Source organism: Pseudovirgaria hyperparasitica (assembly GCF_010093815.1).
Source record: "Pseudovirgaria hyperparasitica strain CBS 121739 unplaced genomic scaffold EJ05scaffold_12, whole genome shotgun sequence".
NCBI classification, from domain to species: Eukaryota; Fungi; Ascomycota; class Dothideomycetes; order Acrospermales; family Acrospermaceae; genus Pseudovirgaria; species Pseudovirgaria hyperparasitica.
The window spans coordinates 428,731-454,578 of NW_022985560.1; the positions used below are offsets into that span (position 1 = coordinate 428,731).

Sequence of the window (25,848 nt, forward strand, 5' to 3'; positions counted from 1 at the left end):
GAAACATGGGTATGCTGCTGTTGCTATTGTGTAACGACGCTCATACTATAGGAAAGTCGTCGATTCCATCATCATCATCTATTTCTTAGCCGCCTTCTTCGGGTCCTCTTCCCATCTCCCTACCCACTTGTTCCATTCCCTTGCTCCTTTGCCCATTACAGCTCTCAGATCATCCTTGACACTAGTCAGCTCCCATTGCTCGTCTTCCCAATTCCTTTCTCCCTCTTTGACCTGACTTGGGCTCCATCCGATGGCCTCCAGCACCTCGGTCTCCGTGACGTTGACGCCTGCGCTTGGAAATCGCTTAGGGTTGCGCTCATGGCATATCATTGCGAGATAGCGACGCAGAATATCTAGGCGTGCTGCGGACTGGAATCGGATGTGCAGCGTATCCTTGTTAGGATCTGAGTTTGTGCCGGTCGATGTGAGCCGCTTTGTCGTGCTACGCGCAATGCGAGCGCCGCGTATCGAGGCGTAGGCCCATACCGCGTCCACTTCAAACAGGCCACCAAATGGCCAGATAGGGGTTGACAGGATATCGATAGCGAGAGTGACCGGTAGAAGACCTGTGGCAAGGATCGAGTCACGCTGTGCCTTGCTCTGCGAACGTAACATGGTGTTGATAAATTCTGTACGTATCTGCTCTGGGTTCATAGGGATCGAGGCCGGGTAGACAAGAACCATCTCCTCAAGTCCAACTGTCTTGCGTGTTGTGTCGGCCTCCTTGACACCGTCGTCGGTGTGGATATCATATTCCTTATCGTTCTCTCTGTGAGCACTAGGTGAAGGTGAACGACCTCGGTTCATGCTGTCTGGATGCATGCGAGTCAGGAACTCGAGATTCGCGGAGACAGTCTTATCCATCCCCCATGCTACTGCTTTCGTCGCATTCTTGCGCAGGCCAGCCCAAGATGCAGCCTTGGCTTCGCTGGTCTTGGCAGCTCGGACTTCTTCTTGCCATTTTCGTTGAACCTTGACTGAACGACTCTCCTTTTCGCCTTCAGCTGGCTTGGGAAATGGAGGCGGTGGAGGAGTGTAAATTAAAAATCGGTCTGGTATGTTTGTATCGTGACCTTTGGGTTTTGGAAACGGAATCAGATAAGCAATCAGTTTGTGAGGATCGCGGGTGTAATGAATGGGATTGTTATGATCGTCATCCATTCCAAAGGGAACAGGACTCCGACGCGGAGGGAGAGCTGGTGGTGTTTCTGGAATAGGTCGGTTCGGTGCTGACCCAGACGGCGATCCAACAAAACCTGCTTGTCCAGGTAGAGGAGCCTTCTCGGGCTGGTAAAATCCGTAATCCTGTGGCACATATGGCTTTGCATCGACGGAAGGCGTGACCTTCTCACCCTCAGCAGTACCAGAAATGACACTCGTTCCTTCAGGTTCATCATAAGCTGGTGGTGGAATCTCCGAAGGTCCTGCCTCGTCAAAGCGAGTCATCTTCTGAAGAATTTTCTCATCGTGCACTGGTTCGTGTTCAAGACTGACTCCTTCCGGATGCTCGTACAATGGTAAGGCACCCGACATGGATTGGTCGTGACGTTTCGGACTCTTCTCTGGAACATGTGGTGGAGGTGAGCCAGTGGGAGGGGGAGGTATGTTCGCCGGCGCAGAATACATATCATCATCATCCTCGTGGGCTGGGGGCGCGACAGTTACAGAAGGAACAGCATGGGGTGGCTCAGGCTCTGAGGGGAGCTCAGATACAGTGTTGATTGCATAGTCTTGTGTCCGTTCATGAGTCCTATCGGGCAATGTGTACGTCGGCGGAGCATGTTCTTGCTCGGGATGTACTTCAATAGGCTGTCCGCCCTGATTTTCTGCTACAGGAAAGCCATCAGGTCTGCGCCGAAGAGACGAGGATGGAGTGATAGGCGTCGGCTCTTCAATCGTTATTGTTGGAAGCTGGTTTGATTCTTGCGACGGCAGAGCACCCGACGCGTATGGCTTGTAGGGCTGATAGCCAGTCCTGGGCGGAGAAGACGCACTGTCCTCGGGATAGGGTACGGTGGCTTGATGTTGTGCAGGCTGAGATTCGTATCCCGTTGTGCTTGGGTGGCTACTTTCAGCTTGCTGTGGTGGCCTATATGGCTGATACTGTGAAGCTGGATCTGTCGATGGTGGATGCTGCTGGTAATAGCGCTCCGGTGGAGACTGATCTGACATGATGAACCCGACGCTTTCGCAAAGCCTCAAGAGGGTTTTGAGGTGCAGAATCTTTTGGTAAGTTCTTAGATGGGATATAACAACGCCGTCGTATCTTCTCTGGCGTGCTATTTGAGTTGTTGTGAAGAATGCCCTGCCTCATGCCATGACGTCGCTTTACGCGTCGCCGACGAATCTCAAGATGCACAGCCACACCAAGCCAAACCAAGTCACCTCACAGGATTCTAGATATGCCCTCAATTACTTCTTGCAGTCTTCCTCGTTCACGACCTGTGACTGGAAACATCACTTTTACTTTACTTCTCGTATCTCGTTCATCGTAAACAAAGTATCGACTGCACCAACCACTGCCGCCGCCGCCAGTGCCTCTATTCGTGACGACGTCACCTTATTATCAACGCTCCACACAGCCATAAAGAATTACTGACATGGCTGCAATCAGAATAGTGCATTATACATGTAGTATTGTGCGGCGAATAGAGTAGAGTCTACTCTTATCGCAGACCACATCGTAGGACCCAGCACTGGCACAGGAAGTATGCTAGTATGATAGTATAATCTCATGCCTTCAGGCATCTTACTCCGCCGGCTTTTAAACACAACGCACTTGTCAGACATTAGAGCATATGCTGGCATTTCTAGTACCATGGATGAGCAGCGACATGGCATATTATGGTGTACTACTAATTCTGCCAGAAAACAGGGGTCGTCTGGGCACTCGGATTTTCGCACTCAAAACATCAAGTCCAACGTCCTCACATTGTAGACTCGTTTCACAGGCTACGAAGCACCTTTATTCTTGCCTAGCTACTCCCTAGGAATCGCGATTCCTACGAACCGATGTATCTTCGAGCCGCCTTAGTCCCAGCGCCATCTTGACATTCCAGCCCAGCCTGAACGTCAACCACGCATATGCAATTGTCTGTCACCCTCCAACGGAAACATCCCAATTTGTATCTCACTTACTTTCCGATCTTTTCGAGGCCGCTAGTCTTCCTGGTTGGTAATCACGACACATACTGGTCACATGATTGGTAGCTGTCTGTTCACATACCAGTACATGTTGGTTAGTGCTCAACACTGACATAATTCAGGGGCACATGCTACACAGACACCCACAATGGATAGATGGTTGTCGTTCAGTATGCGCAGAGACCCGCATCTCCACTTAGAAACAGCGTCCTATCCCCGCATTTCCACGACTACTTGGAAGACATGAGCAGTTCATGTTGAGTATCTACACATGGAATTTAGAGCCCAACGAACGTCATCGTCAGCTCTACGTACATTGGAGCCTAGGAGTTGTCAACGTCAGCTTCCCACATATATCATATATTTTGATTTCATGACGACATTCCCAGTCCCTCCGCGAGTAATTGAGTCTCCACACCCATGATTTACGAGACGAGGCAGGATGAAAATACGTATTAAACCCCTATCACGGAGACCATAATGGCTTTGTGATAGCACCTAACATTCAATCCGTTACAATGCTTCTATCGGCAAGATTTTCGGCTACTTCAGCCATACTGTTCCTACAACAGACCGTGTCAGCGGCGCTGTACAACCAGGTCGTCAGTACTGAGTACGGTCCAGTCCAAGGTTTCCAATACTTCAACAACTCCGCAAACTTATCAAATCCATCCGGAAACGTCGCTGCCTTCCTCGGCGTCCCCTATGCCGCAGATACGTCTTACGAGAATCGCTGGCGTGAAGCTCAACCCCGTGAGCCGTGGAATGACACTCTTCATGCAATCGCATTTGGCCCGGCTTGTCCAATCGCCTCGCAGGCCCAAGCAGGCTTTACATTGAGCGAGGATTGTCTGAGCGTCAACATTTGGACAAACGCAAAGTCGTCCGCCGATCGCCTGCCTGTCTTTCTGTGGAGCTATGGGTCTGGTGAGACGAGTGGCGAGGCGCTCTATGACGGAGGCGGACTCGCAACCCAGGATGTGGTTGTAGTCACATACAACTATCGCGACGCTGCATTCGGGTTTCTTGCACATCCAGACCTGAGTGCGGAGAGTGGCCGCAATACAAGTGGCAACTATGGAATCATGGACATGTTCACGGCGCTGCGTTGGATTAAGTCGAACATCGCGAACTTTGGCGGTGATCCGGATCACATCGTCATTGGTGGCCAATCATTTGGGTCTGCACAGGTATATCATGCAGTCAATAGCCCTCTTGCTAAAGGTCTCTTCAAAGGCATGATCGCAGAAAGTGGCATCCGCGATCCTTACGACTACATGCTCGCCGGTCTTGCAGACAGCTATTCCACCTTGGATGTAGCGTTGAAGAGAGGGGTCAACTACACAAAGAACCATAATGTTTCGAGCATCGCCGAACTCCGAGCACTGTCCATGGAGAGCCTGCTGTCCGGTAGTGATGACAGAGACTATAGCTTATCGAATGTGACCGCACTATGGACCATGAACCCACCTCTCTACAAGACAGTACTCGACGGCTACGTCGTTCCGTCGACATATCTCAAGACCCTCGAGACCGGCCCAGCCTCCGATGTACCCATGATCACTGGTAACAACCGCGATGAATCTGGCGCTTCAACAGGGACATCCTACACGCTCAGCCAATACTACCTCTACAACAGCCTCAAATACGGCAACCTCTCCTCCCGCTACTTCTCGCTCTACCCGGCCCATAACTCCTCGCAAGGCAACCGTGCATGGAACGCTGCGGCGCGCGACACATCACTCGTCTCTTCGTGGTTGTTCAGTCAGAAATGGTACAAGAAGGCGACAAGCCCGTTCTACACGTACTACTGGGATTATGCGCCGCCAGGCCAGAGCCAGGGCGCGTACCATATGGCAGAGATCAACTACGTGCTGAACAACCTGTACAAGACAGACAGACCATGGACGGCGTATGACTACTGGCTTGCAGATGTCATGTCAAGTGTAAGTCGTCTCCCCTTTCACTCCTTCTGAAACATCCCCACGCAGTCTTACTCACCACGCATAATATTTAGTATTGGGCAAACTTCATTAAAACACTAGATCCGAACACTGGCGGCTCGTATCGCAATGGCAGCCTGCCAACGTGGGCGCCAACTGACGCAAGGCAGGAGGTCATGCATACAGGCACACAGTTTGGCAATGTCCCTATCGCGCAGCCGGCGCAGGTAGACTTGATCTCGGACTGGTTTGCGACGCAGCCGCCGTATTAGTCAGTGATTATTCTTACCTGCTAGGTACTAGTAGTAGCCCTAGAAATTTATGAGGCAGACAACATGTCTCAGTCAGATCATGCGGTATAGAACTCGGTCTTTGCTCATATGCGTTTACAAGTCATAGCCTCACCGCCAGTGTCAGTCAGCCCACCACGATGTATAGATATTACGAATTATAAGACACCATAGACATACAATCTACAATGTACAATATAGAACACACAGCAAAAAACCATCCCCAACCTCACTCTCGACCCCGCACACGTGCAGCTCAACATGTGCATGTGAATATAACCAACGAAGAATTCTCCCCAACCCGCTAATTACACGGCCCATTCATTCTATGTTTCCATCCCTCTCATCCATGCATCCATGTGACTGACATCCGCGCCGCGCGTATCGATACGTTCCCGGCGTGCCGCCCGTTTCGAAGCGAACGAATACCCGGTAGAAGGAAAGAATTCGAGTCCGAGTGAAGTAATAGACTAGTATCATTGTAAGTGTATGTGGGTGTGTGTGGGTGTAATGTGCTGTCGGGTGTTGCTGGTGCCGCTGCTTTCGGATGTACCTGCTTACCGCCGCCTGTCAGGATGGCGTTATTAGGATGTGTTTTCGAAGATCTCGCCTAGGAATGCTGTGCCTGTTGCCTTTTCGTTGTCGTTGTCGTCGTCGTCCAGGATCGTTCTCCGAGGGATGCCAGCCAGGAACCAACTACTGGTCCGCGCTCTGCTGGTAATTAGGTTATTTCCATGGCATACGTATCGTGTTGTGATTTATCTATGTTATGTGCATTACATTATGTTATCCAAACAACAGCTTCTGCCAATCTATCCAATACCATACATAACTCAACTCTCACAGTGGAATAACTTCATCCCTATCTCCCCCTCTTCCATGTTCCCCACAGTGATTAATAAATGATGTCCTCATGCATGCTAACTTCTCCTTGCCTCGCCCCATCAAGCCCACCGCCAACCCTCCAGAAGAAAACCCCTCTACCCGCTTGCCACATCCCACTTCAACCTCTACCTCCTCCTATTCAAGTTTTGCCGCACATGTGCATTTTCCCTTTGACTTGGCCTAGATGCATCCAAGCGGGGCCCAGTGAACGCGAACGCGCGGCATGTTCAGCGGGCGGCTAGTGCGACGACTAATTACTCCTTTTGACGGGGTCCCACATACATGGATTGATAAATGGGCGCTTGCCAAACCTCACCCGAAGGACCCCAGCCCGGGTAGCCCAGCGACAAGCATACCATGCCATCCAGTGGCCCACTCGGTTTTCGGCTTCGGCAGTGACGCGTAGCGCACTATATGAGAGCGTAGTACAGCGAGGAAAAAGAGGCTCAGTGCAAGACTGATTTAGTGTGATGTGTGAAACTATGGTTGTTGGACTGGTTCGGTTCGCTGTGGCGCGCGCCGGTGAAGACCGCGAGGAAATGAGAAATAATATTATTATAATAATAGTGTGGACTGAGGGAAAACTGTAAAATCGAGGAGTCGTAAGATTGTGGGCCGGATACGTGCGGCGGTGCACAAAATGCATTAGGGTGGGTTCGGCACAGTCAGGTCATTGAATAAACACAAATGATTTGTGGTAAAGATTTTTTGGGGTGGTAGAATAAGTAGTTAGGATACTGCAGAAGGATATGGTACTCCTGTTCATAACTCCCGAGTTTCCCATACCTCTATGCAAGACGCATGGAATATCAAAGAATATCAATAACATCAAATAGTCCGTGCATCCCAAGCGCCATGGCTAAATCGTCCGTGCAGACTGTATTGCTCGTGATTGATGCATGAAAGTAAAGAGTCGCAGTACACAGTACGCAGCGTCGTAACGTCAACGAATCCCAGGGGTATTCCCAACCTGTTACATAAAGTATAAACATGAAATGAAGTAACTAGTACTGTTAAGAAACGAGGGTGTTGAGGTCACTGCCTCATAGATGAGCTTCAGGCTTATTGCATAGGGGAGCTGCTGACGAGCTCCTTCAACAACGGCTTCCAGTCACCACTGCTGTTCATGAGTAGTGTGGTGGTAGGGATGAAGCCACCGTCGTTGGGCAGGACAGGCATGGCACCAAAGAAAGCATACTGGTGGACGATATCGGCGCCGTCCATGTAGTTGGCCCAAGTCTTGGTCATGGAGTCAACGGTGCCCTGGTCGGTGCTGGTTGAAGCAATCTCTGAGAGAATGATGGGGAACGGGTGCTCGCCGTGGCGCGCTTCAAGCCAGCTTTGGAGATTGTCGGGAACCTTGTCGTAGAAATGAAGGCCAAGGAAGTCGGGCTGGCTGGTGATCTTGCCAAAGAACTCGTTGAGCCAGTCAACACTGGCCTGTGTGTTGGTGATACCGGGAGAGACAAGTTTGCAGCCAGTGGAAGCCCTCATGGGGGCAAGGATGGTGTTCCACGCATCGGCAGCGGCTTGAGGGCTTATGCCATTGAGTTCAGGTTCATTGAAAGTGTGAACGATAGCGCCTGGGTTGGCTTGTGCGAAGTTTTGGGCGAATTGAAAGTTTTGACCAGTGGTTTCTGCCATAGTGCGAATAGTAGGTTGGAAGTATTGAGTCTTCTCTAAAGCTGGTGGAGTCCTACGAGGTATTAGTGTCTAACCAGGATGTAAAATGCAAAAGCTCCAAATTACCATGTGTTCCAATTTAGAACGCCGACCATCTGGCTTTCTCCAAAGTGGGCATCGTTAATTTTGGTGTTTTGGTCTCCGTTGGTGTAATCCCAAAGGAGAAGTCTCTTTGGTGCTGCCGTGCGGGCGACGATAGGTGCTGCTACAGAGAGCGTAGAGCAAGCGAGAAGGAAGGACAGGGTTGAAGTGATTTGAACCATCTTGAAGGATTGTGTGTTAACAGAGGAAGAAAAAAAATAATAAATTGAGAAGGATAGTGGTGCGAACTGCAATTGAACTTATGGATAGAGGCGGAACAATGTGCTGGGGACGCACAGTATTTATCTCACAATGCAGGCAGACTAGGCAAGCGCCGTTATTTCCCTTTCCCCCGGATAGGAACAGTGTCGGAGTGTCGATTACGCGGTACGATTTGCCAACAGGCCTTGTTGACAGTGTTCTGGTATGGCTTAAGCCTATTCCATGGAATGGACCAACCAGGAACTAGCGCCATGCCATATTGTTTTTTTCAGACTCTTAAACAAGCCAGACTGCGGGCCGGTGGGGCGAGGGCGGAAGACTCCTGGTTTCGAGAGTCTGATCAATCAGCGTCTCCGTTGAAGCATCCCACGTAGCCTGATATTGTTGCCCCAAGCCCTCTGCAGAATAGTAGCAGGGATAATTTTGGAGACGGCTGATGGTTATGGTTGGCCTTATGCCGCACAGACGGCAGCCGGCGCCAGGAACCAGGAAGCCCAGGAACGCGTTCTCATTTAGTCACTTTGGCGCAAAGTACCCGCTGTTGCAAAGTCGCCCGAGGGGGCCGGTCGTCCACCAGCAACGTGTTAACTCATACGGTTGACAGGCTTCAGGCCTCGATCCGATGTGCCCCTGGTTGCGCGTCTCCCGCCGGTTGCCTTTGCGGCATGATTTGGTATTAGTAAACGGGGGTAGATGCATCGCAACGGTCTGCTCAAGACTCGCGCCGAGGCTTCACATCGGTCTGTGAAGTTGCCATCGGTGTGCATATGCCCAGCGGTGACCGAGGCGTGAGGATATGCTCCGCCATGCTTTGCTGACGGGAGCCGGGAGCCCTATTTGTTGGCTACATCTGCAGTTGTCAGGTAAGCAGGAACAGGAAAGTTACTGCGCCGATCTGACACTTTGTTATCCCAGCGCTGGCAGAAATTGACGTGGCCGTGGCGATCGCTAGCCAGGTGGAGCACTCCTATCCTTCGCAGGACACGTTTCGATGTGGTGATCATCACTCATCTTACTCGCAGGGCAGTTATGCTTTGCCCGAATCAGAATGTTATGTCCACCCACTGTACCCAGCTTTAAACCACACGGCGAGAACCGTTCTCTGTTATGGTGCGCTTGTGTTGTCTGATATTGTAATATATGTGCACACTGGCGCTGTGCCTTTCGGTGGTTTCTATCACGTAATGTGGCTGACAGAGACTCCAATTCATGTAGGAGGCCGGAGTGCTGTGGAGACGAAGTCGTGGCTCTTGTGCAAAACACCTGGAGGACCTGCAAACCAAGAACCAAGGAGATCCGTTTTCTCAGGAGTCGAGCAACGGTTGGAGACCCAACATTGAAACCGTTTCTTGTTGTCCATCAGGGATTAGAAAAGAGCTGGTCTGCATACGTTAGGCAGATTGCTTGGGTTTACCGGCAATCAAAGCAGGACCACTATTTGCATATGTTTCAATTCGACAAGAGTAATTTCATGCCTGAGCTTGTACACTCAACAACTGTGTCCCTGCTCGCAAAGATACTTTCGTTGGGTGTCTTGGTGACCCACGGCCAGGAAGACTCTCAAATCTAAAGTTGAGCAGCATGAGGTCTCAATCAACATTACGTCGCTTCATTAGTACACAGAAGCCAGATCCTGTGCTGCATCAGGTCCGCTAGCGGTGAAGCCCCAAGAGCGACGTCGCTGCAACATGACCCAGTTCGCTTGAGATGTCGCGATTATTCCTTGCAGTGATTAGTAATTAGGTGAAGTAGCAATCCACCTCGTTAATGATGCCTAGTGGTGTTATGTGGCCCCAAATGGATATTGCCGACAACGATAATGCAAGAATGAGGCCGCATGTCGCCACAGAGGATGCCATGCAAACAGCAACAGCAAGACGACGTTGGCTATCGATTAACGTCTTCATCGAATCTCGAGCCGGTGCAAATCTCCCTTTCTATTCCCTGGCAAGCCTGCAATATGCCCTTGTGCTTGACATCTTGTCGTTGCCAACCGCCTCGCCAAAGCGATGACGACGAGAGCGGAATGTAAGGTGTTGGACCAACGCCAAGGCAGTTTGCAACCTCATGCTTCGACATTGCAGCTATGTTTCAGACCAGAGGTACTAGAGCAGGACGATTGTCCTGGGCTTAAAATAAACTAGGGGCCAGTTGAATGTATTTCTGTCCGCAGAGGCTCAGAGGATGAGGGTGAGATCCATGATCCATCGCGCCATTGACGTCGGGGCCATTGAGCATTCGCAGAGGTTTAGGCAGAGGGCAGTCTGACATAGGCGGTAATTCTTCCGCTCCATGATGGCGGTATGAAGTAAAGTTGCTACCAGAGACGAGTTACGATTGGAGGAGGTTGTGGAAGCAAAACGTCCGAGAGGTTGTTGTGTTGGCTCTCCGCTAGCTTTCGACCCCGCCATCAGATGCGGAAGCGTTACCCAATCCGGCAGCTTCAACAGTTGCAATAATCACTATTATTATCGTCTGGCCCCTCAGTGATCCTATAGGTATCTCTCACCTACGTCTGCGGTCGATCAATGTCGTTATGGAGTACGATACCAAAACCCGTCAGTCGATTATTCTACCTGCATTGATCATGTGCTGACAGCCTCTAGCTCAATGGCAAACCTCAGACAAGCTATCCTTCGCGTATCCCTCTGCTCGCGACCGATGGCCTGTGATACTCGTACGCATGCTCACTAAATGGCATATGAAGACAATACAGCTGACCGAGATTAAGACCCAAGGCATCGACGACGTCCATCGCGCTGTCAGTGACGCCACCGATCCCGTAGCACAGAAAGAAGGCAAGGCAATTATCGAGCAATTGGCGAAGCTCAAGTATGAGCTCCAGCACAATAGGAATCTAACGTGGGTTGCTTCAACATCGAGGTTCAGGCCGACAGCTGATTCGATCGCAGCCCTCTTGAGGAAGACGGATATCCTGACATCGCAGAATATAACAAAGAGCTCGAGCAGCGCGGGAGTCCACAATGGTTCGACGTGACTTGGCTGTATTCCGAATGCTACATGTACAGGTGCGAGGGTCAAGAGTCTCATTACCATACGCATGCTGACGCGCACAAGGTAGACGTATGAGCAACTTCTTCAAACTTTCTACAAAGTGGAAGAACTACGACCTCTTCGCCAAGCAGAAAATGTCTGGCTTCCATTCCTCTCGACGCGCCGTCATCGAATTGGCTACACGCTACAAGGACATTGTAACGCAGCTAGAGACCAAGCACACTTTGCAAGGTGCCAAATCGCCCGAAGAGCTGGAACAAGCCGAAAAGGTACTGTTCTCGGAGATGTGCGAGATCTGCCTATGGGGAAATGCCACAGATCTTTCTTTGATGACCAACTTGTCATCAGTGGATTTCTCTAAGATTCAAGGAGCAGCAGCAAGGAAAGCGTCGGAGAAGAATGTACTTGCGAATGATCTTGGTGCTGCATTTGAAGCATTAAACAATGCGAAGAAAGCAAACATCCCCGACAGACGCGTGGACTTTGTTCTTGATAACGCAGGTTTTGAGCTCTTTGTCGATCTCATACTTGCTAGCTACCTTCTCGCCGCAGGTCTAGCTACCTCAGTCGTCCTCCACCCCAAGAACATCCCATGGTTCGTATCAGATGTAACACCCAAGGACTTTGGAGACCTGCTCAGTGTCCTCGCCGATCCACAAGCCTTCTATTCCTCGGAATCAGAGGACGATAAGCGCAACGGCACAAAGCCCGACCCTCTATCCGACAAAGAGATTGAGGAGATCCAATTCCTGTTCCAACACTGGGGACGTCTCCACGGCGAAGGCGGGCTCGTCATCCGTCCAAATCTGTTCTGGACCGGTCCAGGCAGCTTCTGGCGCCTGCCTAAGGTCGAACCAGAGCTCTACAATGACCTCAAGGCAAGCCAGCTGGTTATTTTTAAGGGTGACCTCAACTATCGTAAACTGACAGCCGACGTAAGTATATGTGACATGACCCCCCCAACGTAAAGGTTTTAATTGATTCATCAGGCCATGTGGGATCCCGCCACACCTTTCTCCGAAGCCATCGGTCCTCTGGGCCCAGGCTCGGGCCTCCGTGTGATGACACTGCGCACTTGTAAGGGCGACGTCATCTGTGGTCTGCCAAAAGGCAAGGACGAGGAGCTACGTGCCACTGATAACGATACCAGTGGTGCGAGAAAATGGGCGTGGACTGGTAAGTATGCCGTAATCCAATTCAATAATGGTAAAGCTTAAGTTTCAACTCCGTCTGAACGTCACCTGCATGAAACACGGATGATAGATTTTATATAGAGGCATAAACACTTAAGTGTCAGAATATGCATTTGTTTGTTGCCGTAAATTACCCAATTAGTATTAAATTGCGCCCTATTATGTGCGAACGTGGATGGATCTCAGGACGCCCGCTACAGAATAGCAAACACATAGTGATATATGTCCGAGGTAGACTCTCACGCTCAGGAGGCTTTCAGCACTCAAACCTCCCATTTCATACATGCAGCGAGCGAGACCAATTTGTCCGTGTTCTCATGAAACATATCCTACAACGCTCGCAAAAAAGGCACTAATTCAAGTCTAATCAAGAAACAGACATGCACATATGTGTATCTCTTCCACACGAATGTCTATAATGCCACTCTGTAAAACACTCACGGGGCATCCGTAAAGCATATATATTCAGAGACCTTACCACTATCGCCAATAGTATGATCTGCTGGTCGCTACAAAAAAATAAGCAACGGAGGTTGTATACCGTAGTGGGGCATATGGTCTGAAACAATGGTATGTATTGCTGATTTCGCCTTGCTGTTCCACCCTTTGTGTAGATAATGGTATGTCCCCATTGTTCCGCTCACCTATCTCACGTGTATGAAAATCTACTGTGAAGACAGTCCTCGATGTTAGTTGGACTTCACACTGACGTTTCAGGGGTCGTTGGGTATCATGGTTCATGCAGTCGTGTACGTGAAGTCCATGTGAAGACTTCACCAGAAGACCAGAGTAGTGGATATAGCTTCCGCGGCTGGAAGTTCGTTCGCCAACATCGTCTTCATGCAAAGCTAGTAATATTTTAAGGACACCGCAGATGCAGCTAGGGAGATGAACGGATAGATGTGCAGTCATAGTGTCGGTATCTGAAGGTCGTTAGTTAAAAGGTGTATCATAGCGCCCCTTACGTATTCAATGCTTTTACGATATGACTCTAGATCTAGATATTTGGACAAAATAGATGCTTATGTGACACGACATGATGTGCCTTGAGGAGAATTGTCGTCGATTTTTGAAGGCTAGTGCTGTATTTGAGATCTTGAGACTGTAATTTGGAGCAGTTAGAACTCGTCTGAATCCTTTAGAGACGCTGATATTCTCCACAGTGAGCATTTACATCTTGACCCACGCCGTGGCGTTGCCCAGCAGGGGCGTAACACTCACGACTGTGCAACTTTTGTCCTGGAAGAAGGACTGTGCAACGCGAGGCGATCATCATGCATCCTTGAAGTGTTCCTGGAAACACCGTGCATGCTGTTGTACTTTAGTGGTGCTGTCATACGTCGTTATTTCCAGTTGCAGGTAATGCGCCACTTAACTTACAGCTACAGACATGACACCTGCGATTGGGACAAGTGATCTAAAGGAGGCTGACAGCGACCTAGTGAGATTGGAACCATATTTGATGCGCCTAACGCTGTCCTAGGGCTGGATATGTTACTGTCTACGCATGGAGAGCGCATGCTCGACAATCCACCCCTATGGTCATTTTGAGGCGCAAAGTGGTCGTAATCCAACCAAGGCTGGATGGGGAAATGGAGGTCATCCAGAATACGATATTAACATTAACGGTGTACACGCTTCCTTATCACTCAGAGATCAATTACCAGATTCGTTGAGCCACATGCACTCTGCCGTCAACTGCAAGCAGAGAGCGTGGTGCCCGGCATCGCCGGGGTGAGGTATGATCGAGATACGAGCAATGCCTCGACGGCCCTTGTACGGTGATACTTCAAGATATTGTCACTAGGTGATAGTGAGACATTGAAGTGTAAGTGAATTTGATGAGTTCGGCGGCAAAGTGGGTCTGGGACAGATTAGTTGGCGGTGACATACAGATATAAACATGTCTGCACTGGTAAGAGCGTTCGTCTTGTCCAAGCCCTACCTTCTTTCAGGACAAGTTTTCAGCGAAAATGAGAATTCTCTTCCTCTGTACAGCTCACAACTCGCTCTCGCAGCGTCTTTACCTTGCCTTGTCACCGTCTCATGATGTTACCATCGAACTTGCCATATCCGAAGATGTCATGATCACTGCTGCTGAGCTTGCTCGACCTGATGTCGTCATTTGTCCTTTCCTCACAGCGCGAGTACCGAAAGTCATCTATGACAATTACACTACGCTCATTGTGCATCCGGGGCCTCCTGGAGATGTTGGACCCAGTGCATTGGATTGGGTTCTGTTGGGCGACGATGGTAGCATCGAAAACGCGACAGAGCTACTCAAAATACTCGATAATAGCCCACCTCGGCCGGGACGCACACATTGGGGTGTCACGGTGTTGCAAGCTATCGAAGAGTTTGACGCTGGTCCTGTGTGGGCCTTCGAGCAATTTCCTCTTGACATCGATGAACGAGGCCTCACTAAGTCTAGCTTATACCGAGGACCAGTTTCTAGGGCGGCGATCTCCTCTGTTTTGGTGGCTGTTTCACGGATCCAGGAGACAGCACGAGTCTCAGCCGAAGGCCGTCCCTGTGTCTTTCACAAAGCTTCCCCAGATTTCAGGCATTTGTCAATCGAGAACCGTCTACCGTTTCAGGGTGGGAGGTTGTTCCACAGGCCACTGCTGAAGGCAGCACAGCGTAACTTCGATGTAACCAGGCACACAGCACAACAAATCTCACGACGTATCAGATGTGGCGACTCACAGCCTGGTGCTCTCAGTAACCTGTTCGGTCTTGGCTTGTACCTATACGGCGGTCTTGTCGATGAGACACCAGGTGGACCCAATTCAGGAGTTATGCCTGCCGCCTCACCTGGTACTATAGTTGGCATTCGCAACGACGCTCTATGCATCACTACATGCGATGGGAAGGGCGTGTGGATCTCACATATTCGCAGGGTCAAGAAGTCATCTGATGTTGCCCTTTGGCCCAAAATTCCAGCAGTGTCTGGGCTCCTCGAGCTCGGACTCCTTGACATCTATGAGATCGAAAATTTATACTGGTCCGCACCGCCTGACTGGTCTAGATCGCCATTTGCTACGATGCAGGATGTCTGGGTAGAATTATCGACGTATAATGACTCGTGCTTGGTAGCATATCTGCACTGGGAGTTCTATAACGGAGCTATGTCGTCATCTCAGTGTTCGCGTCTCGTCGAAGCTATGGACTACATTCTGAGCACTTCTACACCAAAGAGGCCAATCCATGCTGTCGTGCTCATGGGTGGATCCTATTTCAGCAATGGTATAGATTTAAATGTCATAGAGGCTAGCCAAAGTCCTGCTGAGGAAAGCTGGATTAACATCAATCGTATCGACGATGTTGTCCAGTACCTGCTACTGGAGTTCCCTCGACGGAATGTCTTGACCATCGGGGCTCTGCGAGGTAACGCCGCCGCCGGTGGTGTCGCCTTAGCTGCAGCTTGCGACGTGGTTATTGCCGGCTCCGAGATCGTGTTGAGCCCAGCATATCGAGGCGTTGGGCTGTATGGCTCAGAATACCATACGATTTCGTACCCAGGGCGCTGTGGCGCACACAAAGCTAAAGAGATTCTGCAGTCTATGACTCCAATGAGCCCATTTGAAGCGCGTTGTGTTGGTCTTGTGGATCATGTTCTGATTGGCAGTGGCTTTGTCTTGGACGAGAAGATACGTACTCACGTACCATTCCTCTTGAAGTCTGTTTTGTCTGGACATGGGTTTTGGAAGTCTACGCAAGATCTCAGTGCAATGGCTCTTTCCAAAGCACGCACACTAGAGCTTTGCGAAATGTCCAAGGATTTCTTCAGCGCCCGATCCGTGCGTTACCATAGCCGCAGATTCAACTTCGTCAGGAAGGTGAAGAATCACCACACACCGCTTCGCTTTGCACGACATCGCCGCTTAAACAGCAGATGTCTCGACGAGGAGGAAAAGGACTCGTTCGACGATGTTCGGTACTATCAACGTCAAACCGAGTATGACTTGGTGACCAGGCTCGAGGCTGAATTGCAAAACCGGGAAGTGGATTCAAGCCAGAGCAAGGTAGAAATCTTGAAGAAGGCTGCCGAGCCACTCTTCTCATGCTACTACAAAGCGGTTGATGAAGTTTTCACTCCGCCACGATCGCCTTCAGCATCACACGAGGAGACGGCGAAGAATGAGGTGCCCATTTGAGGACCGACTTCGCTGAAGCAGCATTTCTTTCCTGATTAATCGGCTCAGTGGTTAGATTCGGCATCCAAATTTGTCATTATGGAGTCCCTTTGGCGCTTTAGTCGATGGGAGAAGGGCTGTGGAGTCGTTTCAGAAATGTTGAGACCTGAGATGAACCGTGGAGGTTGGCATTTTTGTTCGCAGGCGTTTCACAACGGTTCATGGATTACGTCACGCACTTTACCTCATCTACGCATTTTCTACTTCGGCAAGCACAAAACGCCTTTGTTTTACTCTAACATGTTCTTCGCCGGGATATAGATGACATGTCTCCAATCATGTGACTGGGGGTGGGTCAATTATCTGCATTTCACCAGACGATCTCCAAGTCACAACTGCTCATAGTGTGCGACATCATGTGATATATTTAGTTGCCATAATAGTACAAAAATGATTGCCCTAAAGCGAAATCAAGGAACCTGCTAGTTTACCAAATACAATTTAATCATATCGTGAACATATTTGCTCAATAAAGCCATAAGACCAGACTCGATACACCGGTGGCTTTTGAGCTATCCGTTCTGACCGTCACATCTTTGATTCCAAATGTGCAAGCGCAACATCCTTTTTGTTGTGCAAATTCACCAAGACGGTATGTTCTAAGCAATAGCGTTAGTTCATTTGTATCAAGGATCACCTGCACCTAGCTACACACACCTCTCCCAGTCTTGGTGCTCTTCATTTTAAGGGCATATGTTGCCACTTTCTTCACTTTTCTACAATGCTCTGGCTGAAGCTCGTTTGATAATGGACTACCTGTGGATGACCTATTCGGTCGGTCCCATTCTCGTCCGCACCAGTCCTTGCTCAGTTCCATTGCTGGTATCGACTCGGGTCTAGTTTTCGTTACTCTGGACACGCTCGTAGTATTGTAATCGGAATCCTCAACATGGACGTCATCGTCCGCGTACTGAGATACTGGAGAACCGGGCGAACTGTCAGTGCTGTCGGCCGACTCATCGGCGACAAGCTCAGGCGTAGAGTCACAAGCTGAAAATGGACTGAATCTTGAGTTTCGTGTGGCCTTTTGCTCGGTCGACGTTGTTGCGTAATATGATGTGTTTTGACGCCAACTGACCTCATCTGAGGAGCTCCAAGGGAGTGACATATTTGATTGTAAGGTAGCCATGGCGTTTCGCGATGGATTTTGTCGGGAGGGGGCAAGACGTGATCAGTAGACTGGAAGATTCGAAGGCAAGCTTCAAGGTCGACGTAACACATATATGAGGCCCGGCAGGTATATAAGTCTGTGTGGTTATTGTAGTTCATGCTGCTAAAGGCATCCAACTAGAACGGAGCAATCCTGTAGGCCACGAGTGAGGTACGATGAAACATAACACCTTACCTACCCGAATGAGCATAAGCCATGGGTCATATCATGCAGGAAGAGCACGATCCGTGCCACAGTTTAGTATGATACAGCCGAACTACCAGTCTCTGAAGTGTGTGTACCTACACCATGAATGCCGATCAAACCATGGATGCACGTTGTGATCGACTGCTCGCCACGAAGCATGGAATAGAATGATCGCCCAGGTTCGGTCCGCGGTTCCGCGGCGAATTATCTCTGCGATGGACGATTCTGGTTTCTTTTCTTACATTCCGCTGTGCTCGATGGACGCACACAGAGTGCTGCCAATGAGCTCGTCGGAAGTTCTGTGCAAGTATAAGGCATGCATGATGTTGCCAAAGGACGTGACAAGATTTCCTTTCGAAGACGATATTCTTGACTCACGTGATCTGCACAAATTGTACAATTTTGTGCCGAGGTTAGGATAATTTGCATAACATCATCGTCAACGAATTCCATGTATACCGTATACCTATATATGATATTAATAATTCTACCAGGAAGACACTATGGGTAACTTCCTGACTCCAACTCGACGCTTTCAATCAAACATCGCATCATGCCTTTGTGCACGCTGTATCTTGTTGAGCTTCAAGCATCATCTTCAATCAGATCCTTTGTCTCGTCACTAGAACAGAAACCGTTTCTAATTGCACGACCACTTCGATGGATCATTCGTCCTCACACTCAAACGGCTTCGCGTGACATCTTACTATCTCATGCATGGTCCGTTCTTGTCGTGATACCTGGCTCAGCGTCCAGTCTCTCACAGGCGTCCAGTCAACACACAAAGACCTCATGGCACATCGTTGCTGGTATTCCGAGCGCTGTACTTAAATCGTTTGAGAGGGACAACTCTTCGCTCCTGAAACCAAATAAAGAAGATATTGCCCAACTTACGGGCTCACTTGACAAGCCAAAGATGGCGTCTGACTCTCAGAATTTGGAGCTGAGCGACGACGTCCTCAAATGGATGAAAGAATACAGCAATGGGAAGCCAAGCGGAGGGGGTGCTGTCTCAATGCTAAATCTACTTGCCTTCAACCCCGGCAAAGACATGCTTGAATCGTATAGGCAGTATGGTCAGGCATTCGCGAAAAGTGCGGGCAGCAGGCGTGGCGGAAAAGCCAAGATCGTCGGAACTGTTGTTGCTGATGAAGGAGCTGTCAAAGATTGGGATGAGGTTGCTATAGCACACTACCCCTCTGCATGGCATTTCGCGGATATGGCAGCCAGTGAAGACTATCAGGAGGCGAATCATCGCTACAGACTCCCTGCTTTGAGGGATACATGCATCCTCGCAACGACAGAGATCAGACTGGAGGAAGAAGGGATTGGTTTGAGTAAAGACGCAAGCGCAAAGCTCTAGAGGGATAGTAAATCACGTTATTCACTGTATCTGATGCCGTCTATAAGCGCTAAATTGCGCTCGTAGGCTTTAGCTACATATACATAAGCTGATTGCATTAAATGAACGAATTCAGATAGAGTTCTTAAGTTTCTCCTAACTCCATCAATTCGAGCGTCGATGCAGTCTCTATAGATGATTCATTTCATGCATAGCAATTTTCTGCGTCGTATCCAGGATCTATGTCAAATGATCTCTGGAGTCAGCTCAGCTCCACTAACGGGTGCAGATCACTGATCTTGAGCATGTACTTGAGCGTAACCTCTTCGTGGCCGCTATGCCACCTGCTTAATGCTCCTTCCACAAGGAATTGAGTTCCCACACACAACAAATATAACAAACACTCCTACGATTGAGATACGAATCACAGCTGCAGCACTGGATTCCTACAACTTCTCTATGCAGTGCACTACTCACACCGAAATGGCACATCTCCACAATGAAGATACCGAACTGAGCCCTGAGTCTTGTTTCAGAAGCTCAGAGGAGTAACAAATTAGATATGCATATTGCTGAGACTCTTGTTTTGCCCGAGTATGATTTATACAGATAGGGTTAAGATGTTCAGCTCAAGATCGCCATGAGAAAGGAGAGTCATCATAATGTCGCCCTAAATCGGACCACGCCATGATGATCAGAGCAAAACGACAATCCTCTGCTGCTCGATATACACTGCACCTAACTCACATACACACACCAGCTTGCAGCTCCTACCCAAACCCTCTAGACCGCCAACGTAACCTTCAACAAATCCCTTTCCACAATCTCCCCGCTCCTCGCCTCCAACTCATCCATATCCCACGTAACATTCACATACCTTCCACCCACCCACGCCCTCTTCTCACTCGTCACCCAAACCAACGTATGTGCCGCAATCTCCTCACTATCCACAAACACCCTCTCCAACACACCCCCACTCACACCCTCCTTCCCACCCACAATATCCGTCGGCACATTCCCCGGATGAATACAAAACGTCGTGAGCCCCTTCCCGCCATACTCAGCATCGATATGCATGCACAACTTCGCCAACGCCGCCTTCCCCGTCTGATACGCCGACAGTGTCGGACTGGCACACCACGCACCCACAGACGACACAAACGCCAGATATGCGCGCGGCGACGCCAGTAGCAGCGGTACAAATGCACGCGCCACGAGCATGGGCGCCAGCACGTGCAGGCGCATCTCATCCCACCAGGTGTCCGGGTCGCTGTCCGCGAGCAGGCTGCGGTTAAGGATGGCGCCGGCGGAGTGCACAACAATATCGATGCGGCCAAATTGTGAGGTGATGGCGTGGGCGGCGGCGTCGACGCTGGTACGCGAGGTGACGTCGACGGTTAAGGGAAGGAATTGCGGTGCTGGGTGGCCGGCCGATGTTGCTGCGGAGGCGATGAGGGGTGCGAGGTGGGAGAGCGAGGAGCGAGCGCCGGCGGCAATGTAGGATGCGCCTGCGGATGCGTAGGAGAGGGCCATGGAGCGGCCGAGGCCTTTGGATGCGCCGATTATGAAGACGGCGAGGCCGTTGTAGTTGAAGTTTGAGGGGGAGATGGCCGGGTAGGTGTCGCTGTGGATGGTTTGTGTTGTGGTGTAGTCCCCTGAAAGTCAGTAAGCGGGAACTGGAGGTTTTGAATAGGGGCATTAATACCTGGTCCTTCAAGAGGGTTGGGAGTTCCTTTTGGTGGTGGCATGTCTGGCGTTTATTGCTATGCGTGATGGGTGAAAGATGCGATGCTCGTGAAGCCTTTACTTAATTCTATACAGAGCTTCTTGATTTTTATTGTCTGAAGGTCTATGCCAAGTGAAAAGTCCGGCTGTCCTTATAGCTTCGTGAAGTTTGCATGAATAAGGTCCCTATACTTTGACATAGTTATTGATAGCGGTGATAGGGATTAGGAGAGTGTAACGCCGCTCTAGGAAGCGAAGCATTTTTAGTGTACATAGTCGTATGTGGCTACCGACTGAACTTTACCGGAGGCATACAGGGTCTGGAAACAAGCTCTCTTCGGCTGTAGTCTCACATAAGCAAGTCTAGATGGGCATCGTCGATCGGCGTTGGTAGAATCGTGGGCAAGTATGATGAGATGACGACAGATTCAACCCATTTTTGACACATTGATTACAGGGGATTTCCAAACGCTGTTCTACGAAATGTCAACATATACACAGCAAGTCGAGTTTTATTTACGTTTCAATATATTTACAGTTTGGACTTGCCACCGGAGACGCGGTTAAGCTGCAAAACGTCCTTCTTCTCAAGACCATACTGCTTTAGGAGTTCGTCACTCTTGGCCGCCTGAGCTTCGATTCTCGATTTGTGCGCTTTGCCCTTCTTGTTCTCGTTGCGGCCAAGCTGGAGTAGATGCACCTCATCAGGCCCGTCAACAATACGCATCGTACGGCCAATAGAGTACATGTTGGCCAATGGTGTATCTTGGCATACACCAGCAGCACCGTAAGCCTGCATCGCCCAGTCGATGGTCTTCAGTAAAGTCTCTGGCACTTGGACCTTGACTTCGGCGATTTCCTTGAGCGCGCCCTTGGCATTGGTCTCATCGATCTTGATCGCTGCGTTTAGCACAGCAAGACGTGCGGCATCAATGTCAATGCGGGAACGAGCAACACGGTCGAGCATCACACCGTGCTCAGACAGAAGCTTGCCGAAGGGCTTCTTCCTCTCGTCGCTCATGCGGGCGAGCATCCACTCGAGTGCCTTTTCCGCGGCGCCAACGCTGCGCATAGCGTGATGGATACGACCAGGTCCAAGACGTCCTTGGATAATCTCGAAGCCACGGCCGGGACCCATCACCATGTTGCTCACAGGTACGCGAACATTGTTGAAGACGATGTGACCGTGGCCGTGAGGAGCATCGTCAAAGCCCATGACAGAAAGCATACGCTTGATTGTGATACCGGGTGTGTCTGCGGGAACAAGGATGACGGATTGCTGTTTGTATGGCTTGGGGTTGTTTGGGTCTGACTTGCCCATGACGATATAGATCTGGCACCGAATATCACCAGCACCACTACTCCACCATTTCTTGTGCATAATTAGCTTTGATCTCACAAGGATAAGTAATGGAGAACTTACAGAGCCGTTCAATACCCACTCGTTGCCCTCCTGGCGCATACTCAAAGAAATGTTTGTCGCATCACTACTGGCAATATCGGGCTCTGTCATCAAGAATGCACTCCTGATTTTGCCATCTAGCAGTGGCTCAAGCCACTTCTTCTTTTGCTCGGCAGTTCCGTACTTTGCCAAAACCTCCATGTTACCAGTATCAGGAGCAGCGCAATTAGTCGCCTCGGGAGCTGTCCTACTTTTGCCGAGGTATTCCGCCATCAAACCATATTCCAGATTCGAGAAACCAGCTCCCTCACTGAAGTGTGCTTTGGGTAGGAACAAGTTCCACAGACCAAGTTTCTTCGCTTTAGCCTTAAGATCCTCTATGATCTGCGGATGAGAAGTGAAGCGTTCCTTAACACCAACGCCAATCTGCTGGTGGTATACAGTATCGGCCGGAATACATTCTTCCTCGACAAACTTCTCGACCTGATAGCGATGTCAGTACACGAGCGCACGAACAAGATTGATGCTCGAGCATACCAGATCCAATGTCTTCTTAGCCCGTTCACTGACAAATGGACGAGCAATGACAGGAATACGTTCCGAGGCGGGGATGTAGCCCTTCTCGGAGTTGACCATCAGGGCAGACATGATTGATAGAACGGGGCCGAATATATGGTGGAGAGGTTGGTAGGAAAATAGAATGGTAAGACAATGGCGAGGTCTGGAGGCTTAGATGTCCAGGGCAGCAGTATTTTTTACAGAAGGGGAGCGGTTAACGGTTGTTTCATAGAGCTCCCACTCCCCGCAGACTCCAGAAGCTGGAGACCGACAGCCGAGGCTCACGCTAGAAATAGAACGTTGTAATTAGTGTATACATAATTACATAGGTATGCCTCGCTTGTCCGCATACGGTTAGTTACCACACGGGCCGCCACATAAGTCTAGTCTGGAATGGTCATTGGGCGGATCATCGATAATATGCTTCGTTGGATATGCGAGGCAGCTTGCGACCATTTGCGACTTTGTATCTACAGTATGCCCTCGGGAACGCCATGAATGCGACTCTGAATGCACTCTTCTTCGTTCCTTACCCATGAGCAGAATAGCTTCACTGTACCTGTACACTTCGAATAGTAATACGAACTCCTGTCGCTCTCGGACAGTGCATAAAACCAGGCCTCTACACTACTCGTCATAAGTGGCCCTCTTCTTCTGTAGAGCACGCTTGTTGCCTTTGAAGTGCTTCTTGCTGTTCAGCCTGAGATCAGCTGGATCCACGTCACGTTCCAATGCAATCATAGTCTTTTGTTTGCGACCTGTGAGCTGTTTCCCATTGGCCAAGTTCGATGGAACTGTGAAATGCCCGGCATTGCCTTGAGGCGCAAAGAACCTCTTGTCAATCCCCTTGGACTTCTCGCCCTGGACAGGAGGCAGTGGTTCTAGATCAGGACCATCAATCAACGAGGGATCTTCTGAGCCAGCCATCGAGCCATCTGCGTGAATCGCATACGCTGCCCTTCTCTTTTGTGGCAGATGTTCTTCATCGTAGAGGTCGCGATTGAAATGTCGTCCATCGATGGGAGGGTCACTTGGAGGCGGATGGCAGTAAAGCAACTTCCCTTTGACATAGTCCTTGAGGATGTAACGCGCAGCTCTTGATTCATCGGGTTGACCCAAACCTTGAGTTGAGAAGCCCCTAGCAGTTGCATAAGCTCTTAACATTTCCTCTGCTGTGGGTACCCCAGTACCGCCTTCTTCCAGTGGCCTTGTTTGAATCTTCATACCATATATGGCTTCAAGGAATGTCTGAGGGATGCGATGTGCCACCAGTCCTGCTGGACCGGTAAACTCTCGCAGCTGATCGATTGGCAATACACCGCTACAGACAAGCTCGGCTTTTATAGTGGCAAAGTTTGGAAACACCAGACCCGGACAATCGCATAGTATAACCTCATCGCTAAGATGAATGGTCTGGAAATGCTTTGTCTTTCCAGGCGTCGCGGACACCGACACTTTCTTCGCACCGATAAGTGCGTTGATAGTAGACGATTTGCCCACATTCGGATATCCGACAAGCCCGATTGAAGTCTTTCGTATCTGCCCATCTGGTCCAGTGTCCACATCCGGTGCGTGTTTCAGGAATAGTGCTTCCAGGTCATCAGTTGTCAATATCCGTGTCGGATCATCGTCCAATTCCGGGCTGTCCACAATATCTTCTTCACGCAGCAATTCCTTATCCTCGCCTGCTTCATATTCTACGTCTAATTTCTTGGTTTGTTCTGCGAGTTCGTCGGCGTCTGCTTCTTGTTGTTCACCATACCCTGAGTAGTCACTCTCGTTTCCCTCTTCCATCTCCCGGGCCTCATTCAACTCTTTCGCTAATTCTGCGGAAAAGAACTTGTAATTTATTCCGGCAGACTGAAAGTAGTTGGCCCAGGCTTGTCGCTGTTCTAGCGTCATCATATCGGCTTTGTTGACCAGAAGCAAGTTGTTCTTCTTGGGATCCACCTCCTTTACATAGTTTTCTAAATCTTCCGATCGGAACAGTAAAGGATTGCGAGCATCTACAATCTGTACCACTAGATCCGAACGTTCGATGACTCTCCATAGCTGACGCCACACTTCGAGATTCCGCTCGAATGGCGTCATAAGAAGGTCGTTATTCTCCTGTAGCTCTGCAAGACCTCTTCGCCAATCCATGAGGGATGCTTTTTCCATGGAGTCCAGCTCCTGTGGCGTGGTCTTCTCATCCCATGCCGGTCGCCTCGGCACAGTCAGGCGCTTCTTGTTCTCCTTGTGCTTTTTTATGGTGGCGTGTTCCTCTGTAGCTGATAACAGGTATGGGTTCTTCTGATCTTTGTGAATGATCTTAACGTTATTCATCTTTTGCGCCGTGAAATCTGTGCCGGCCAGATCCGCGGTGCTGAGAAATTCATCAAGGTCAGCTTGCTCGGTGACACTGCGCATTTTCACCCATGATGCCTCTTTCTTTGCAACGGAAACATACTAAACTTCTGATTAGTTGCCAGAAGGTCACAGTCATTAAGTACTCTTACAGTATCTCCGTTCTGATCTGTTCGTCGTATGCCTTCTTTGGGATTTCCTCTTCGCATATCCGATCCTTTGTTGTTCCCGAATCGGTCATTCATGAGGCTGTTTCCCAGCCCCACGGAGTTCTTGGACTTCGGAAGCACCATATTGTCTAATACTCAGACTGTCTAGATTTGTTTCGCAGTGTTGTAGAAGATTCGCGCTCGTGCATTGGCTACCTTTGGTGGGTGTGCCTAACTTTATTTTGGCAGCGGGGCGGGCTATGGTGGGGACGTCATTTAGAATTTCATCTTGAGCCTTAGGCAGTCACAAAATACTT

General features: G+C 49.8%; 11 protein-coding genes across 11 annotated transcripts; 5 read left to right on the plus strand and 6 right to left on the minus strand.

Moving 5' to 3' along the window:
* Positions 1-78: 78 nt before the first annotated feature.
* On the minus strand, positions 79-1,161 carry EJ05DRAFT_441935 (uncharacterized protein; the record flags this gene model as incomplete). Its single annotated transcript, XM_033742011.1, has 2 exons — positions 79-687; positions 877-1,161. The coding sequence occupies 2 exons, from the start codon at positions 1,159-1,161 to the stop codon at positions 79-81; spliced, it is 894 nt and encodes a 297-aa protein (XP_033598368.1).
* A 2,118-nt stretch (positions 1,162-3,279) lies between these two features.
* Positions 3,280-5,707, plus strand: EJ05DRAFT_82238 (alpha/beta-hydrolase). Its single transcript, XM_033749998.1, has 2 exons — positions 3,280-5,090; positions 5,162-5,707. Exons 1-2 carry the CDS (start codon positions 3,663-3,665, stop codon positions 5,357-5,359), a joined length of 1,626 nt encoding a protein of 541 aa, XP_033598369.1. The 5' UTR covers positions 3,280-3,662; the 3' UTR covers positions 5,360-5,707.
* A 1,409-nt stretch (positions 5,708-7,116) lies between these two features.
* Positions 7,117-8,455, minus strand: EJ05DRAFT_82220 (uncharacterized protein). Its single transcript, XM_033749997.1, has 4 exons — positions 8,324-8,455; positions 8,112-8,208; positions 8,012-8,030; positions 7,117-7,958 (listed from the first exon to the last, which is right to left on the minus strand). Exons 2-4 carry the CDS (start codon positions 8,206-8,208, stop codon positions 7,325-7,327), a joined length of 750 nt encoding a protein of 249 aa, XP_033598370.1. The 5' UTR covers positions 8,324-8,455; the 3' UTR covers positions 7,117-7,324.
* A 378-nt stretch (positions 8,456-8,833) lies between these two features.
* EJ05DRAFT_539765 (uncharacterized protein) lies at positions 8,834-9,732 on the plus strand. Its single transcript, XM_033749543.1, has 2 exons — positions 8,834-9,111; positions 9,164-9,732. The coding sequence occupies exons 1-2, from the start codon at positions 9,045-9,047 to the stop codon at positions 9,586-9,588; spliced, it is 492 nt and encodes a 163-aa protein (XP_033598371.1). The 5' UTR covers positions 8,834-9,044; the 3' UTR covers positions 9,589-9,732.
* Positions 9,733-10,784: 1,052 nt separating this feature from the next.
* Positions 10,785-12,480, plus strand: EJ05DRAFT_502393 (DUF89 domain-containing protein; the record flags this gene model as incomplete). The annotated part of the gene is made up of 5 exons (XM_033747247.1): positions 10,785-10,806; positions 10,855-11,110; positions 11,161-11,271; positions 11,331-12,198; positions 12,253-12,480. 5 exons carry the CDS (start codon positions 10,785-10,787, stop codon positions 12,478-12,480), a joined length of 1,485 nt encoding a protein of 494 aa, XP_033598372.1.
* Positions 12,481-13,992: 1,512 nt separating this feature from the next.
* Positions 13,993-16,613, plus strand: EJ05DRAFT_467368 (ClpP/crotonase; the record flags this gene model as incomplete). Its single annotated transcript, XM_033742842.1, has 1 exon — positions 13,993-16,613. Exon 1 carries the CDS (start codon positions 14,430-14,432, stop codon positions 16,611-16,613), a length of 2,184 nt encoding a protein of 727 aa, XP_033598373.1. The 5' UTR covers positions 13,993-14,429.
* A 567-nt stretch (positions 16,614-17,180) lies between these two features.
* EJ05DRAFT_487746 (uncharacterized protein) lies at positions 17,181-17,781 on the minus strand (the record flags this gene model as incomplete). The annotated part of the gene is made up of 2 exons (XM_033745635.1): positions 17,181-17,251; positions 17,310-17,781. 2 exons carry the CDS (start codon positions 17,779-17,781, stop codon positions 17,181-17,183), a joined length of 543 nt encoding a protein of 180 aa, XP_033598374.1.
* Positions 17,782-18,459: 678 nt separating this feature from the next.
* Positions 18,460-19,486, plus strand: EJ05DRAFT_477988 (uncharacterized protein). Its single transcript, XM_033744357.1, has one exon. The coding sequence runs from the start codon at positions 18,563-18,565 to the stop codon at positions 19,370-19,372; it is 810 nt and encodes a 269-aa protein (XP_033598375.1). The 5' UTR covers positions 18,460-18,562; the 3' UTR covers positions 19,373-19,486.
* A 648-nt stretch (positions 19,487-20,134) lies between these two features.
* EJ05DRAFT_487748 (putative 2-(R)-hydroxypropyl-CoM dehydrogenase) lies at positions 20,135-21,099 on the minus strand (the record flags this gene model as incomplete). The annotated part of the gene is made up of 2 exons (XM_033745636.1): positions 20,135-21,006; positions 21,057-21,099. The coding sequence occupies 2 exons, from the start codon at positions 21,097-21,099 to the stop codon at positions 20,135-20,137; spliced, it is 915 nt and encodes a 304-aa protein (XP_033598376.1).
* A 509-nt stretch (positions 21,100-21,608) lies between these two features.
* On the minus strand, positions 21,609-23,126 carry EJ05DRAFT_493848 (acyl-CoA dehydrogenase NM domain-like protein; the record flags this gene model as incomplete). Its single annotated transcript, XM_033746144.1, has 3 exons — positions 21,609-22,448; positions 22,500-22,961; positions 23,016-23,126. The coding sequence occupies 3 exons, from the start codon at positions 23,124-23,126 to the stop codon at positions 21,609-21,611; spliced, it is 1,413 nt and encodes a 470-aa protein (XP_033598377.1).
* A 221-nt stretch (positions 23,127-23,347) lies between these two features.
* Positions 23,348-25,783, minus strand: EJ05DRAFT_455069 (P-loop containing nucleoside triphosphate hydrolase protein). Its single transcript, XM_033742464.1, has 2 exons — positions 25,535-25,783; positions 23,348-25,484 (listed from the first exon to the last, which is right to left on the minus strand). The coding sequence occupies exons 1-2, from the start codon at positions 25,673-25,675 to the stop codon at positions 23,664-23,666; spliced, it is 1,962 nt and encodes a 653-aa protein (XP_033598378.1). The 5' UTR covers positions 25,676-25,783; the 3' UTR covers positions 23,348-23,663.
* Positions 25,784-25,848: the final 65 nt, after the last annotated feature.

Excerpts from the sequence above, each read along its gene's own strand:
- EJ05DRAFT_82238 (XM_033749998.1), top strand. The coding sequence starts at position 3,663 with ATGCTTCTATCGGCAAGATTTTCGGCTACTTCAGCCATACTGTTCCTA. Across the intron at positions 5,091-5,161 it reads TTGCAGATGTCATGTCAAGT|TATTGGGCAAACTTCATTAA; the intron begins GTAAGTCGTCTC and ends CATAATATTTAG.
- EJ05DRAFT_82220 (XM_033749997.1), bottom strand. The coding sequence starts at position 8,208 with ATGGTTCAAATCACTTCAACCCTGTCCTTCCTTCTCGCTTGCTCTACG.
- EJ05DRAFT_539765 (XM_033749543.1), top strand. The coding sequence starts at position 9,045 with ATGCTCCGCCATGCTTTGCTGACGGGAGCCGGGAGCCCTATTTGTTGG. Across the intron at positions 9,112-9,163 it reads GCTACATCTGCAGTTGTCAG|CGCTGGCAGAAATTGACGTG; the intron begins GTAAGCAGGAAC and ends TTGTTATCCCAG.
- EJ05DRAFT_477988 (XM_033744357.1), top strand. The coding sequence starts at position 18,563 with ATGCCTTTGTGCACGCTGTATCTTGTTGAGCTTCAAGCATCATCTTCA.
- EJ05DRAFT_455069 (XM_033742464.1), bottom strand. The coding sequence starts at position 25,675 with ATGGTGCTTCCGAAGTCCAAGAACTCCGTGGGGCTGGGAAACAGCCTC. Across the intron at positions 25,485-25,534 it reads CAGATCAGAACGGAGATACT|TATGTTTCCGTTGCAAAGAA; the intron begins GTAAGAGTACTT and ends TCAGAAGTTTAG.